The following is a 16,438-nucleotide window of genomic DNA, read 5'->3' as shown; positions in this document are numbered from 1 at the left end:
AAAATTGACATAATTTTAGTTGGTGTTGTTTCCACAACAATTCTTCCTTGTCTCATAAATGCCACCTCAAAATAAAAGAATAATATTTCAAACATAACGTAAATCTATAAAACATTAAGAAAAGAGTGTTTTATTTTGATTCAATTTGTTTTTCAGATATTAATAGGGATAAAAATCATCATCAGCTGGGCTAATACCCAATTCACCACCCTAGGCCCACCTCATCTAGTGACTTTTTATACCTCATATCAGGTGGCTGGGTTACAATGCGTAGAAGGGTTGTGCCTCGTCATGCTACGCGTGCCACCATTTCCCTTTACTTATAACTATTAAAAAAATTCTGTCAAAAACAAGTGCTCTTAATTGTCTGAATTAGGAACACTTTTACAAAATATGTTTTTAAACTTTAATAAGCTTCGTCATCATAATCGAAAATGATAAAACTAGTTATAAAAGACGTGGCTGATACTTCATGTTGCTAAGATCAAAGGGCAGTATTTTTTGGAATGTGATAAATAACACGCTTTTTAATAAATGTTTCAAATACCTAATTATAAAACATATTTGTTTGCAAATACTCACATAGTTTGCTCTTCTGGCTTCGTCTATGTAATGTGTTGTAATAAAAACAGTACGTCCTTGTTTAGAAGAAATGTCCAAGAGATAGTCCCAAACGACTTTTCTCAAAAGTGGATCGACTCCGACAGTGGGTTCGTCCAACAACAAGAGAGGTGCGTCGTGAATGAGTGAGACGGCGAACGACACTCTTCGAACTTGACCCCCGCTATTTAACAACAACGTTTTCATTTTCTGAATTAACGTTCGGACTAGTGAACGCAACATCTTGTTTAAACATTTCCAACATAATATGGTATAATATTTCGCACATTTATAAAACAATTCAACAAATGAGCACTATGAGTCCAGTCCATACTATACTATTTTCTTTATGAAATTTAGAGAATAAGTTTAAAATGTGAGTAAAAATTATGGCATTGAATTATTGTATTTAAAGCAGACGACGGGCCAAAGCTTTCAAAGTTAACTCGTCACAGGTGTTAAGAAAATTCTGATTTTCATTGCTTGAATTCCAATAAGTAGACTATCTCAAAAAAAAATTATACATCGAAAATCGTTGAACTTTGTTCCCACAAAATAATCTACAATGTTATGTTATTCCTCCAAATTTTCAAATAGTTGGACCAAATTCGACAATTTTTTTCAATTTTGAGTAACAACAGAAAAACGTGTTCTGTACCTCAAGTTTCCAACCAGTTTGTCTTTCTCGGGGAGCTTCAAAAGTTTACAGATGTTCTTCATCTTTAGCTGTAAAACATCACCCCGAAGTCCAAATAGGTTTCCGTACAAATTGATATTCTCTTCAATGCTCAGTTCCGGTATCAATGCAGCTTGCTTTAAGAAATATATAAGAAAATTTGCAACTGTGATATCAAAATAAACATTCAAGCACAAAAGAACATCAAGCAATATCGTAAGATCATTGGTGTGATTAAGCGTAGATCACTTAGATCCTACTGGATTAGCAAATAAAAATATGTAATATAAAGCTATAACAATACCAGAGTCACGAAAAAGTAAAATTCCAGATAATAATATATTTCAAATGGAATTATGGTTTTACTCGAATTTTAGTAATAGTAGTAGTAGAAGTAGTTATGTGTTGTCCTACTTTGTATTAGGGCCAGAAGAAAGGGTTTATATTTTGTGAATGTTGTTTGGCATCGTTTAGGCCTGCTATTACCATATAGCCTAGAAGAGTGGCGTCACCAACTATTTAGATGCTTGTTTATTATGAAAGTTAAAAAGCGATCGATTTACCCGTTTCAAACCTCGGGCGCCTGCAAATTTGTTATGAAAATCATTCTTGATCGCGATGTAACTATCTTTGAACAAATTTAATTTGTTTTAGTGCTTACAAATTTGGGGTGAGATCAATTGAATGAGATTTGTCTTTTGAATTTAAATAACTTAAGTTTAAAACCAATAAGAATATGTTGAGAAATTAGCATATATTTTTGAAGTAATTTAAAAAGACTAAAATCGTAATCTTAACCTTTAAAACTTGACCAATCCTGTTATATAATAATATACGCAAACGAAATTGATAATAAATTTAGAAGATTTTGTAACTTAGGTAATTAGTCATTTCTAAAAATTATCAAACATCGTTTATACATACGTTTTCTAAGAACTAACCTGTGGCATATATCCTACGTCTCTTCCTGGAATATTTGGGTTTTTATTTCCAAATTTAATTTGACCTTTCTCTAGTTTGATTAGTTTTGTGATAGCTTTTAAGATAGTAGTTTTTCCACAGCCACTGGGTCCAAATAGGGCGTACCTGAAAGATGCAATATTACAAATTCAGTCGCAGTGCTTTGATGCAATAAACAAAACTTTTTAGAAATATTTAATAGAGAAAATAAACTTAATATTTACACTGATCCCTGAGGAATATGAAGACTAACGTCTTCCAAAGCTTTTTCATTTGAACTTTTTCTTCCATAAGATAAATTAATATTGCAAAGATGAACTGCCAAATAGGTGTCATAAAATTTTTCCCTTAACTGTAGTTGTTCGATTTCTGTAACCATATTCGGCTGAGTTTTGATTTCGTCTTTTCCTGTGTATGACAAAAAAAAAACAGAAATGTTTTGAACAAAATCCATCAAATATTATTTATAAACGCGGAAAAATGAAAAAAAAAACATCTTGGGCGTAAATTTTATTTGTAAAAATTCCATTCAACAGTTTGGTTTTTAAAAGACTTATCCTTTATACTTTAGATAAAACTTTAACGGACATTTTCTGAATTAATAAATATATTATAAGGAAAGAATAACCGAATCGTTTATTCACGTACTTCTTAAATTATTTGAGAAACGATATTTTTTAATATTTTAATTTAAATTAAATTTAAAATATTTATCCCAGGAAAATGCGTTAGTAACAAAATGATAATTATCGTTACCCCTTTTTATAAATTGAGTCAAATTTGCCATGTAACCAAAAACGATATTTTTATCCTTTATTGTAATAAATTGAACAACTTAAAAAAAAGAAAAAGTCAATTACTTAATTTAGAAAGATCTAAAATTTTAGACTTATGAAAAACTCGCACATAGATAGATAGTATAAATACAGAAGAAATGATTTGCTTTGGAAATAGACACACTAGTATTGCCAATTTATATTATTATTATTGAGTGGGCTATTATTGAGTTTGGCTTGCCACCCCCACTGTGGGGGTGGCAAGCCAAACACTTCGACCTGAGGTCCATTGTGCATCCCCAAACTGAGTGACTTAAATAAGTCCTATCGCCGACATAAAGCTTAAAATCTGCCAGGCCGTGATATTAGAGACGTCATACGTCTCCAACCGATGCATACCCAAATGCTCAAACCTCTGGGCTGCAAAGTAATCGCAGGTACAGAGTACATATGAGGCAGTTTCCTCCTCAGCTAGACGAGCTCTGCAAATTGGGACATCACTGACCCCAATGAGAGTTAAATGTCTGTTCAGATGGCAGTGGCCTCTAAGTAGGCCAATAACAATCCTAATACTAGCCCTAGAGAGCGAGAGTAATTCTCTGGCTCTCTCCCTAGAAGGGCCAAGAGTAAACTCTTTGGCCTGCCTTTGACCCTCAATCTCAGACCATTGTCTGAGTTGACGATCTGACATAAACTTGGAGATCAAGCCGCGCACAAGTCCCCGGGAGATGGGGAGGGCAGGTTCTGGTCCAATGAACCCAGCCCTCGCACCCTCCTTGGCCAAGGTGTCGGCCCTTTCGTTCCCAAGATGCCCCTTATGCCTAGGTACCCAACAAATTTGAACTTTATTGTGCAACCCAAGAGTGCGGAGGAAATCTAAGCAGCTAAAAACCAGTTTAGAAAGAATACTATACTGGCTGAGAGCTCTAAGAGCAGCCTGGCTATCTGAATAAATCTGGATAACCTTCCCATGATACCCCTGATGTAAACAGTAAGCAACACAGGAGCAAATGGCAAAAATTTCAGCCTGGAATACACTAGTGTGTATCCCTAGTCTTTCATAAAAGCCAAAATTATTAGTAAGGCAATACATCCCCGCACCTAAGCCATAGTGGGCCTTGGACCCATCAGTGAACCAGACGATCTCTCCTCTGGTACCGAGGGTCAAGTGACTCCACTCCGCACGGCTAGGGAAGTTGACCTCAAAAGGTTTACTAAAGTGGAGTTTTGTAGCCATCAGATCAGAACCCATTGTTAAAATCGGCATCTGATTGGAAATATCACGGAAGAGCTTGGTGTGGCTATGCTCCCAATTTCCACCAGCCATTTTGGTTAAGCCTATAGGCACCTAAAAGGGCAGCTTCCTCAATAAAAAGGTGGAGAGAAAGCATATTCCAATTTATATAGTGAACGAGTCTTTTACCAAGTATTGCAAAACATCGAAGCACTTGGGTATTTTTTTTTTAAATTATGAAATCGTGCCTTTTTTACCATTTCTCCACTCAGAGGGGATATCACAATTGACGTCTTACAGTTTCTGAAATGTTTTGCGAATACTTGAAACGGGAGCTGATTAAGCTACATTCTGATTTCTACCATCTCGAACTTTCCAGCAGTAGGTTTGGAAAAAATGTGCTAGTGAGGGTATTAAAGAGTCAAATGGTCTATGAGAAAGAATGCATAATCGATGCCTAACGTAAGGTTTGGAACTGAAACTAAGAGCCAATGACTAGTTTCCCCATATTCTTCCATGCATAAATACTGTTTGACATTAAATTGCCAATGAATGAATGAATATTTATTACCTCTTTGTTAAAGAACAAATCCCTTTTATAACAGGGAGGAAACCAAAAATATGGTTTCAAGAGTGACATACTTTAAATATACTTTCCATCGTCAAAAAACATATTATATACAATAATTTCGATTTAATAAATTTGCAAATAATTGAAGAAAAATAAAATAAAAAGATGGATAGGACTAATAATAAAATTATAAACAATACACATGCGTATCACGGGGAAGCACGAAGAAAAGATATTTAAGTTAGAAGAAACCACCTATGGACTGTGAGAAGGATGATAAAATACGCGAAAAAGTAGATTAGTCCATAATTAAAAGGGATAATATAGCTAAATCCTCAACAAATTTGAAGAAATTAAAAAACTTACTACTAACTCGTACCCAATAGGTCTTCGAGCAAAAAACGCGAAACTCGGATCAAATAGATCTTCGAGTAATAAACTAAATTAAAAATAAATAAAATAGCCAGAAATTCCAACGGTAGACCGGTTTCGTTCTATTTGGAACTCATCAGTACCGTGCGGGAAATCTGGCTGGCGACTGTCAAATCTAAAGGAGAAACTAAGCCTAAACATTTAAAATTTCAAAACGCGTTGCATATAGCAACGGAAAGCCGAAAAGGGGGGAGTGTGGTGGAGAATAGAATATACGAAAAGTTAAGTTAGAAGAAACCACCTATGGACTGTGAGAAGGATGATAAAATACGCGAAAAAGTAAATTAGTCCATAATTAAAAGGGATAATATAGCTAAATCCTAAACAAATTTGAAGAAATTAAAAAACTTACTACTAACTCGTACCCAATAGGTCTTCGAGCAAAAAACGCGAAACTCGGATCAAATAGATCTTCGAGTAATAAACTAAATTAAGTTTATTACTCGAAGATCTATTTGATCCGAGTTTCGCGTTTTTTGCTCGAAGACCTATTGGGTACGAGTTAGTAGTAAGTTTTTTAATTTCTTCAAATTTGTTTAGGATTTAGCTATATTATCCCTTTTAATTATGGACTAATCTACTTTTTCGCGTATTTTATCATCGAAAAGATATTTAAACAAGTTGGCAAGCCAAAATATACCTCTCCTCGGAAGAGTTTCTAATTTTCAGTGACGTGTATAATGTATCCGTGGTTCTGTGGTAGAATGCTCAGGTTCGAATCCCACCCGGTACTAACGCAAATGGAAAAATATTTATACTACACCCAATGACAACCAAAAACAGGCCCTTTTGAAAAAACCTTTTCCCCAATTCTAAGAAACTGCGTACGCAGCGATTACCCTTTGCCCCGAAAATGCGAACGCGTTCGCAGAACTGACAGACAGACCCACAGACAGACACGGTGGTTGTATAACCCCTCCTAGGGTACAAATTGAAGTAAACTATAAAATATATATTGTTTTCTAATTATTTCGTCTTTGAATATTAATTTCGGGAATTTTTTTATTAGTATTGGTTTACCAACCACCCGTTTCGTGATATTCAACAAAGGTTGCCCTCGAAATTAATTTTTGCTCAATAAATATAACATTTATAATCCCCTCAAAATAGAGGATCCTATAGTGGTAAGGCCACGCAGACCCAATGTGGAAGATGCAGTTTAAGATGCATCTGGAAATAATCTTTCACGAAAAAAGTAAATCAGTGGAGGCTGCGTTATTTCGTCAGTATGTTTTAAACCTAAAAAGCACTGTTTATTTGAGACCGATTATTTGTTCATTTTCTTGATACACTGATCAGCAAAAAAAAATGGACGTAAGCCTTTAGATACTTTTATTTCTTAAAAAATTGTTCCATAACTAATAAAATAAAATAAAGTTATACTTTTATTTATAAATATTTAATTTATAAATTAGTTTCCGGTCTCAGATTTGTTAATGCGTATATACGTAATTATTATAAAAATTAATTTTAATTAAAATTCGAAACAATTGCAAAATAATATTTTAAAATAATAAAATGAAATAAAAGGTAATAATTTAAAAGTATCGATATCATATTGCACTTAAAAACATGCGTTTATAAATTAAGTAAAAAAACTTACCTATGTATTAAGCTCCAATGATTATCACAAATGTATTGGTTTTGTAAGACGGTAGATAAACCCTCTTTTCAATTTATTTATATCTGCTTTGAATTTAATGAACTAGCACTGAATTGAACTTCCTCTTCCAAAAGCCTCTCGTAAATCAAGAGAGAAGCGAATACGATCTTTAAGAAACGAGCTCTCTCAAGGACACTAAAAAATATTCCTCAAAACTTCTCAATCTCGATCAGACGGATTGAAAAGATTCCCCAGAAAGAAATCGCTTAAACAAATTACAAATATTAATTATTTAAAACAAGCGGACATTCGAATTATACAGCCAATTACCATAAAAATCGGAGAAGAGTTTTGGGTTGATGTCTTGAAATTTCTTGGAAATACTTTTTCTTTATTAATGGAAGAAATAATTAATTATGCAAAAATAAAACCGTATTAGTTTTATCTTTATTTTCGGTGGAGTCTTATCAAGTGCAAATATCTTCTTTAAAAAATAATAAATTTAGACATATACGCTATTAAAAAAAGGTTAAACCAGAATGTTGGGTCTTAAGCAAATTTATGTTAGGAAAAGGAGTGATATTTAAGGTATTCGATATAGCTTTTAAAACACCCAATTAAGGTTAGCTGGCTTTTTCAAATAATAAATAAAAAACAATATTAATTTTAAAACAAAGAGGTGAAATCATTATTGGCGAAATGAGCTTGCCCTTAAAGCAAAAGTCAAAATGATTTATTTGTTGCTTAACACCAGATGTTAAATTAAGATCGCCATACCTCATAAATTAAAATTCCAAGCGTATTACAAGAACCGATTTAAACTGTGTATTTTCAGAATATCGTTCTTATTAAATGAAAGATAAAAAAGCTCTTGGTAGTTTTGACACCTACGATGTCACTTTTATGGGCCAAGACGTTTTTATGAATCGTGTTCATCAGTTTACGAGTCCTTATAGTTTGATGTATGAGTGTGAAAGAATGCGAAGCGAAGCGTACGAGACGCGTCCAGTCGGCGTTATGAAGAGCATCGAGCTAAGCAATATAGATCAAGCGTACGGAAAGAGGTACAGTTCCGTTTGGTTCATTCAACGCATTGACGTGTAAGCATTTCCCGGGAACGTACACGTTTTTCTCACGTTGAAATAATATGGCCAACAAGTGTTCCGACGGAACGGGATAAATTTCTAGTCAGGTTTTAAACATAGTTCATAACTAATACCGAATCTATTAGCCAATTGAGTTTATGGAATAGATTTATTAACGATTTGACCTTGATGTAATTGTAAATACATTATTTTGAAGAACTTATATCAACGGCGCTATAGCGTAGATTTAATTTTAGTTTGAACATTTTCTCAGTAAAATAAATATTCTAAGCTGCCACTCTTTTGAGAGGGGGTTTTCAGGCTTGCCAGATTTTAAGCGTCGGATTATCGTATAGGGTTTATATTTGGATCGAACTAGATTAAGAAGGATCGTACAACTGAAAACAATTCACTGAAGCCCAAAATATATTTATAGATAATAAAAAATTTGGTTTGTTATATACGAAAAATACGTAAGAAAATATTTTGGAAATATTTCCGATTTGTGGCGACAATTATCACTCCCACGCAATAGCGTGTTTGGAAGTGGGAATCTGGGAGAAAAACGTATAGATCATCTGTGGTCACCATAGAAATAGAAATGATACTAAAGCCACGATTGGATTGGGGGAGATGTACCGGCTAGAAGGCTGCCATTAGAGTGGAATTTCACACATCTGTGCCATCTAATATTATTATTATTATTATTGAGTGGGGTGGCAAGCCAAAACACTTCGACCTAAGGTCCATTGTGCATCCCCAAACTGGGCGACTTAATATAAATCTAATATAAAAACTGAAACTAAATATGTTCCCGTGGCATAACGTCTTTTGTAACCCGCCCACCTATTTAAAGCTTTATAAGTCGCTGGATGACTTGGGCCTAAGGTTGTGCCTTGGGTATTATCGTAGCTGATTTTTATTATCCTTATTGTTGTTGTTCTTTGGTTTTTTATGATTTTCGATATTGTAGAGTTGTAAAAAAGTCTAAAGGATTATTTAATGGGAAAGGGACAACCTTTAGATAATTTATTGGGGGAGTAGGCACATTTTTAGCTTATTTTAAAAGGAAATCTTCTTTCATAATTTAATGGGGAAGAAAGCATTCTTTTAGATAATTTAATGGGAAAGAGTGCAGTCTTTTAAATAATTTTAAAAGGAAATCTTTTAGATAATTTAATAGGGAAGCGGCTATTTTTTTAGATAGTTATATTGGGGAAGGGCAATCTTTTAGATAATTTTAAAAGGAAAACTTTTATAATTTAATGGGGAAGACGGCATTCTTTAAGATAATATTATGTGAAAGGGACAACTTGTAGATAATTTTATGGGGAAGGGGGCAGTATTTTAAATAATTTTAAAAGGAAATTTTTTAGATAATTTAACGGGGAACTTGGCAATCTTTTTGCTTTATTGCGGAAAAGGGAAATCTTTTAGATAATTCAAAGGGGGAATCTTCTTGCCAAATTGAAAGGAGTTAAATCATATCCCTTAATAATAAAGGGGCAATCATCTTGCACTACTTAAAGGTGGGCTTTATTTTTGCCTTATTTGAAGGGGAAATCATCTTGCACTACTTAAAGGTGGGCTATATTTTTGCCTTATTTGAAGGGGAAATCACCTTGCATAATTTTAAAAGTAAATCGTGCTTTATCTTAACGAGGACAATTTTCTGGCCTTATTTTAAGAAGTGTTAAAAAAGGGGCCGCAATTCTATATGCTTAGCTAAAATTATTAAAGAAAAAGAAAACTTCGTTAAATTTGCATATATATTTACAATTAAAAAGGCCTAGGCCTAATGTCTGACAAGTTTCGATCAGCTTTGCCGATCATCTTCAGAGACAATGAAAATTAGAACCGTCAAAGATTAAATCAAAAGAAAATTGGTCGTTAATAAAAAAACATTACAAAAAACTCATTAGAGGTCAAAAAATTAAAAAAAGGGGGGTCAAATGTAAACATAGTCCGATAAGGGGAAACCTAAACGTTATAGGGCGCCAACCATTAGGGCAAGTTTATCAATTTTTTTATTATTTATTTATATATTTATATATTGTTTTGTTAATTTTGCGATTTTTTTTTATATATATTTTTTTGTACATGTTCCCCTCCCCCCCCCCCGTTTTTTTTGTATAGATTTAAATTGAAAAAAAAATAAAAAACCCTATTTAAAATAATATTTTACGTTATATCTTTAAAAAAGGTATCCCAAATGGCGTTATAGTAATGGCCTGGGGACTCGTTTAGTGCGCTATTTTTAACAATATGTTTTTTAATTTCCAAAGCTTCTCCAACATCTCTTTTTATGCCATTGGCGGGTTGGGCTATAAATTTTATATTTTCCCATTCTATTTCATGTTTGGAGCGAAAAACATGTTTAGAAATAGCGGAATTTTCACAATCGGCGTGTGTTTTAGAGTTACGTTTATGGTCATTTAATCTAATTCTTAAATTTCTCTTAGTTTGACCGATTTAATTTTTTTTACAGGAAAAAATAATGTTATTGGTTGAAAAGTTATAATAAGAGACTGCTACTTCATGGATTTATAATTGTTTATTTTGATTAAAATATTGGGAGCTTTCGGACCGTAGTCCTTCGTCAGCCACTAGTTACAAGCTAATTAAAATGTTACACAATATACGTTTTACGACCCCGAAAAAAAAAGATAACATTACCCCTGGTGGGCAATTGTTTAACAATATTAATTTTTTAATTTACCACCTCCCCAGCCTTTAATGTTTATTGACCCTTCCTCTAAATTTAAATTTCCCCTATCTCGAATAAAAACTGCTTCTTTAAAACACCTTTTGTACCAGTTTCCTTCTTGACATAATACTCTGGTCGAGTTCCATTCTATATCGTGGTTATTTTCTTTTTTAATGTGCATGCCTAAACCATTTTTTTTCTTGTTTTTTTACACAATTCTTATGTTTCTGTTTTCGTTTCGATAATTGTCTCTTCGTTTGTCCTACGTATATTTTACCACAGTTACATTTGATTTCATACACCACTCCTGTTTTTTTTCTCATCTTCAGTTTTGGGTTTATTTTTTATTAAATTTGTTTTTAAAGTATTTATGGTTTTACTGACTAAATTAATATTTAAAGTTTTTAATTGTCTTTGGGTTTTTTCTGTTATACCACTTATGTAGGGGAGAGAGATAATATGTTCTGGCTTATCTTTTTTTATATTATTTTTTACAATATTATCGTCAAATATTTCATTTATTAATTTCTTTGGATAGTTACTATTTATGAATTGTTCTTTTAAAATGTTTTTGTCACTAACTGGTTTATCTGATATATTTTCAATTCTACTTTTAAATGCTTTTACAATTCCATTTTTTATATTTTTTCTATGGGAGGATTGATAATGTAAAAAACACTTGGCGTGGGTAGGCTTTTGATACATTTTACAGGTTTTTTATTTATTATAACTTTTCAACCAATTTACGCAGTACCATGGATCAAAACTTTAATATTCGAGAAATAATGTTATATGCACCATTCTTTTTCATTTTATCAAATTTGTCTTTACCTTTTTTAAAAGAATTTCCCAATTTATTTCTAGGTTGCCACCCTTTTTTCATTTTATATTTGTTAAAAGTATTATTAAGTTTTTCAGCTATTCCGTTTACATATGTTATGCCTATATATTTTAATTTTTTTATGTTATCATTATTTACTTTTTCTAATTTACTTTTGATAGACAAACGGTTTTTTTGTTTGTTAATAGCTTTATTTACAATATTTAAATTATAAGCTCGTTCCAAAGCAATGGATATAATTTAATTCTTTTTTAAAGATATAACGTAAAATATTATTTTAAATAGGGTTTTTTTTTCAATTTAAATCTATACAAAAAAACGGGGGGGGGGGGGAAACATGTACAAAAAAATGAAAAATATAAAAATCGAAAAATTAACAAACAATATATAAATATATAAATAAATATATATATATATGAAAAATAAAAAAATTTATAAACTTGCCCTAATGGTTGGCGCCCTATAACGTTTAGGTTTCCCCTTATCGGACTGTGTTTACATTAGACCCCATTTTTTAAAATTTTTGACCTCTAATGAGTTTTTTGTAATATGTTTTTTTTTATTAACGACCAATTTTCTTTTGATGTAATCTTTGACGGTTCTAATTTTCATTGTCTCTGAAGATGATCGGCAAAGCTGATCGAAACTTGTCAGACACTAGGCCTAGGCCTTTTTAATTGTAAATATATACAGGGTCTTTTTTTTTGCTCGGAAAAGTGTTTTTTTTTCAAAAACTATTTATAGTACCGATTTCAAATTTGGAAGGTCAATTCTCTATACCGGGGGACATCAGTTTGAGAAATTTGAGCGTTTTCGGTAATGTTTTTCACCAATTTTGAAAAATTATTTTTCGACCACTAGGTGCGAGATAAAAAAATTCTATTATAAAGTTGTAGGCCGTCATCGAAAACCCTTAAAAATTGTTCACTCAACGAAAAACAATTTATTTATCAGTGAAAATTCGAGCTTGAAAAATTTACAAGTTGGTGAAGCCAAATTACGATTGTTTGAAACGATAATTGAAACCGAATTACCTAATCCAGTTGAAACTTTGGTTAAAAAAACGACCGGATTTAAAAAACACGAGGCTATAGGTCAATCCTAAACATGCATTGGGTATTTAAAGGAAAACTTTGGGAGATTATTATCAGTGTTTGATAATATTTTGAACAATGCCTCGTTATTCAGTAGCTGAGCGTACCGAGATAGTTTCATTTACTATGGAGAAGCAGCGCAAAACCTTAGAAGAGTGACTGAAATCTTCGCAGAAATACATCCAAATGGAGCACCATCTGTAAATACAGTAAGACGAGCAATTCACGATTTCAATCAATTTGGTAACTTGCAACCTAGGTTTCGCGGATTGGGTCAACCGGATTTAGACTTCGAGAACAATGTACTCGCGTACTTTGTGGCATATCCTCGTCACAGTTGCGCTAACGCCGCTGCTGATTTGGGTTGTTCTGCAAATCGTGTGTGGAAAATTCTTCGTAAGAATCGCTATCACCCATACAGAGCTACGCTCCACCAAGGACTTATTGACGGAGACCATCAAAGACGTTATGAATTTAGCAACTGGTTACTAAATGCTGTCCAAGAAGATAGACAATTTTTGCGCCATGTTTTGTTCTCCGACGAAGCGTCATTTTCTAGAGATGGGCCCTTTAATCATCAAAACAGCCATCTTTGGTCTGACATCAACCCACATTGGGGTTTTGAATATCATCACCAGGTTCAATTTGAACGGGTCAATGTTTGGGTTGGACTTGTTGGAAACCGTTTGATTGGTCCCTTTTTCCTGCCGACGAACCTCAACGGCCAAAGGTATTTACATTTTCTACAGAACGAACTGAGTGACGCAATCGACGACCTTCCATTGGCTGAAAGACGTCAGTTGTGGTTTCAGCAAGATGGCGCCCCTCCGCATTTTTCCCGGCAAGTAACTGAGCACCTCAACAACGAGTTTCCTGAAAGGTGGATAGGGAGAAATGGTCCAGTGCATTGGCCAGCAAGGTCACCTGACCTAACACCGCTGGATTATTTTCTCTGGGGATTCGTTAAAGCAAAGGTATACGCCACGCCCATTGAAACTAGGGAGGAACTCATTAGACGAATAATCAGTGCTTGCCGGGACGTCACACCAGAAATGGTAGAGAAAGCGTTTGAGAACTTAATTGTCCGCGCACAAACCTGTGTTGCAGCCAATGGTGATATTATTGAAAATGTTTTGTAAAAATTTATGTGAATAAAATATCTGCATTTAAAAACCAAACGTGTACATTTTTTCAAGTGTGAAAACTCTACTACGTTTGTATTAGACTTGTTCCCTTTTCAATTATCGTTTCAAACAATCGTAATTTGGCTTCACCAACTTGTAAATTTTTCAAGCTCGAATTTTCACTGATAAATAAGTTGTTTTTCGTCGAGTTAACAATTTTTAAGGGTTTTCGATGACGGCCTACAACTTTATAATAGAAATTTTTTATCTCGCACCTAGTGGTCGAAAAATAATTTTTCAAAATTGGTGAAAACATTACCGAAAACGCTCAAATTTCTCAAACTGATGTCCCCCGGTATAGAGAATTGACCTTCCAAATTTGAAATCGGTACTATTAATAGTTTTTGAAAAAAAACACTTTTCCGAGCAAAAAAAAAGACCCTGTATATGCAATCTTATCACATATTATAAAGGGTAGCAATCTTTTAACATAAAATAAAAGGAAATAATTGACTAATTTGCATTAAGTCTACCGTTGTAGAGTTATTTTATTTTTAACTATTTCTCGTGTGTTCAGTAGTACAGGTCCGTGCATCTTATTTGACCAAAAACTCTTTATTTAGACTGGTTGTAATATGTATTCTGATTGGCTGCGTTTTTCTGACAGACTTTCAATATTTCTTTTAATTTAGGGATATTTAACAAAATTATTTTGTGTAACCAAAAATTAAATTCAACCGAACGTTCCGAACTTTTATTGTCGTAATCCGTTATTGGCGAGGATTACATATTCAATGCTTATTACTAGTTTGAACGTTTACGATTACACTTGGGACCGAGGGGCTGATCACTCCGCGTAATCGGTGTACAGAGCCGTACCTTTGACTGTTCTAATGGGACTACGCGTAATCATTGAAGTCCCTGCCTTTGGCAGTGCTAATCTAAGCGTAGTCCGGTGTACAGACTTTCAAAGAGTGGTTAGCCCCTCGCTTGGGACTTAATAAATTGTTTTGTAAGTTAATATCTAATCTGTATTTTCCCGAGTAAATGAAGATATTTTTAGAAGAAACATTATATTTAATAGTTCAAACTTAAATTCAGGAATAATAATCAGCTAGGCTAATACCCAAGGCACCACCTTAGGCCTAAGTCATTGAGCGACTTTTAAAGCCTTTAATTCAGGTGGCCGGGTTACAATGCGTAGGAGGGTGGTGGCCAGCCCTGCATGCCACGCGTTCGAGCCAACAACTCCCTACACTAACTATTACCGTTAACCTCAACAAGTTTTTGTGGAAGGGGAAACCGAAGATCTCGTAGGAAAACCCCTTAAACCAGTTGGGAGAGAACTTTCAAACTCTACGCAGAAGGAGTTGTTCCGAGTGTTCACCCAGTGCCACAAGCTGGGATCGAACCCGGCTCCTCTTGCTGCGAGGCGAAAGTGCTAACCACTCCGCCATTTAAGAAGAATAAACAAAAGAACTATATTTTAAATATTCAGTTTCCTAAGGATTTTATCAACGATCATTTTAAAACTAGTACAGGAAATACTTTCAATTTTATAGATTAATTCTGCTATAAATAATGTTTTGGTTTTATTTAGGCATAACAGAGAGGACTTTCTCTGATGTTGATGTCAGTTTCAGATCACCCACCGCTAGGGACTTTTTTGTTATACAATTGTTTCGGTCAATTAGTAAGACAATTCTGGCTTCTAAACCGAGTCTAAACTTAATTATTCTTCGTTAAAGGCTGTCTAACCTTTAACTAAAGCCTGCAAATAAATTTTACAAATCACAATCATCTTGACTAAAGCTAGTAATATTTATTATACTTGGACCAGTGTTAGGGCTGAAAATATTTGAAAAGCAAAGGCTTTCGTTATTTAACGCTTAAGGATTTGCTATTGAGACTCTGTATTTTGATTTAATATTAAAACCCTTTTTTACCTTGTCTCTAATGCAATAATTATTTTATCACCGAGTGACATTTTGTACCTTTTGAAAATATTTCCGCATTTTTATTATATTTTGGTACAAATCTATGATTCTCGACTTATTAGCATTCCTAATAATTCTATTAAAAAACTAAGTTCTAAAGCTCTAAATACGATGCTAATTTGTAAAAACTTAACTTTTTTATTCGTAGTTGAGTTACAGCACAGCACTGAGGTCTTACCATTTTAATGCAACTATTTGACAGAATGATTTATTTAAAGTAACTGTAAAATGTTAAAGGACATCGCACTTCTTCTATGGGATTTGGCATGTTGTTGGTAGAGGTGTGCAAATACCATTTTTTGGGGATCGAATCTATTATTAAATATTTTTTTTTAAAACACATCAAATACATAGTTTTCGCCAAAGGGGGTTAGCACATTTTTACCCATTATTCATCCCCTATGTTCACCCCAGTGCAGGACTACTGGGCACATGCTGGGGTAAGCTTTAATAGACGTCATTTACCACTAGCATTGCTTTTCACATGGACAGAGGGTAAGGGTTAAAAATATAATTTTCTTTATTAAATTATGAAGTCGTGTTCCGTTTTAATATGTAAATATCGTGCAAAAAAAGGTACGGGGATATCGTTTTTTTTTTTTCAGTTTCCGCTTTTGATACAAGGCATGGACCATTTATTGAAGAGATTTCTAAAAGAAAAAGCTTGGCTACAGACTCTCCGTCAAGAACGCTTTTCGAATTCAGGTTAGGAAATACCGAAGTGGTAAAGCATAGGCC

The 16,438-nt window shown here is 33.6% G+C and overlaps 1 protein-coding gene across 1 annotated transcript; it reads right to left on the bottom strand.

Moving 5' to 3' along the window:
• Nucleotides 1-406: 406 nt before the first annotated feature.
• LOC149945897 (ABC transporter G family member 23-like) lies at nucleotides 407-16,089 on the bottom strand. The gene is made up of 6 exons (XM_090170639.1): nucleotides 16,086-16,089; nucleotides 2,461-2,644; nucleotides 2,218-2,362; nucleotides 1,259-1,413; nucleotides 583-784; nucleotides 407-478 (listed from the first exon to the last, which is right to left on the bottom strand). The coding sequence occupies exons 1-6, from the start codon at nucleotides 16,087-16,089 to the stop codon at nucleotides 407-409; spliced, it is 762 nt and encodes a 253-aa protein (XP_090026765.1).
• Between the last annotated feature and the right edge of the window lie 349 nt (nucleotides 16,090-16,438).

This window comes from Leiobunum rupestre, chromosome 4 (assembly GCF_980474605.1).
Source record: "Leiobunum rupestre chromosome 4, qqLeiRupe1.1.hap1, whole genome shotgun sequence".
In the NCBI taxonomy this organism is placed as follows: Eukaryota; Metazoa; Arthropoda; class Arachnida; order Opiliones; family Sclerosomatidae; genus Leiobunum; species Leiobunum rupestre.
This window is presented reverse-complemented; position numbering and strand designations above follow the sequence as displayed.

Coding starts and splice junctions, on each gene's coding strand:
- LOC149945897 (XM_090170639.1), bottom strand. Junction 1,414..2,217: donor ACGTAGGATATATGCCACAG/GTTAGTTCTTAG, acceptor TATTTCTTAAAG/CAAGCTGCATTGATACCGGA. Junction 479..582: donor AAGCCAGAAGAGCAAACTAT/GTGAGTATTTGC, acceptor CTTTGATCTTAG/CAACATGAAGTATCAGCCAC.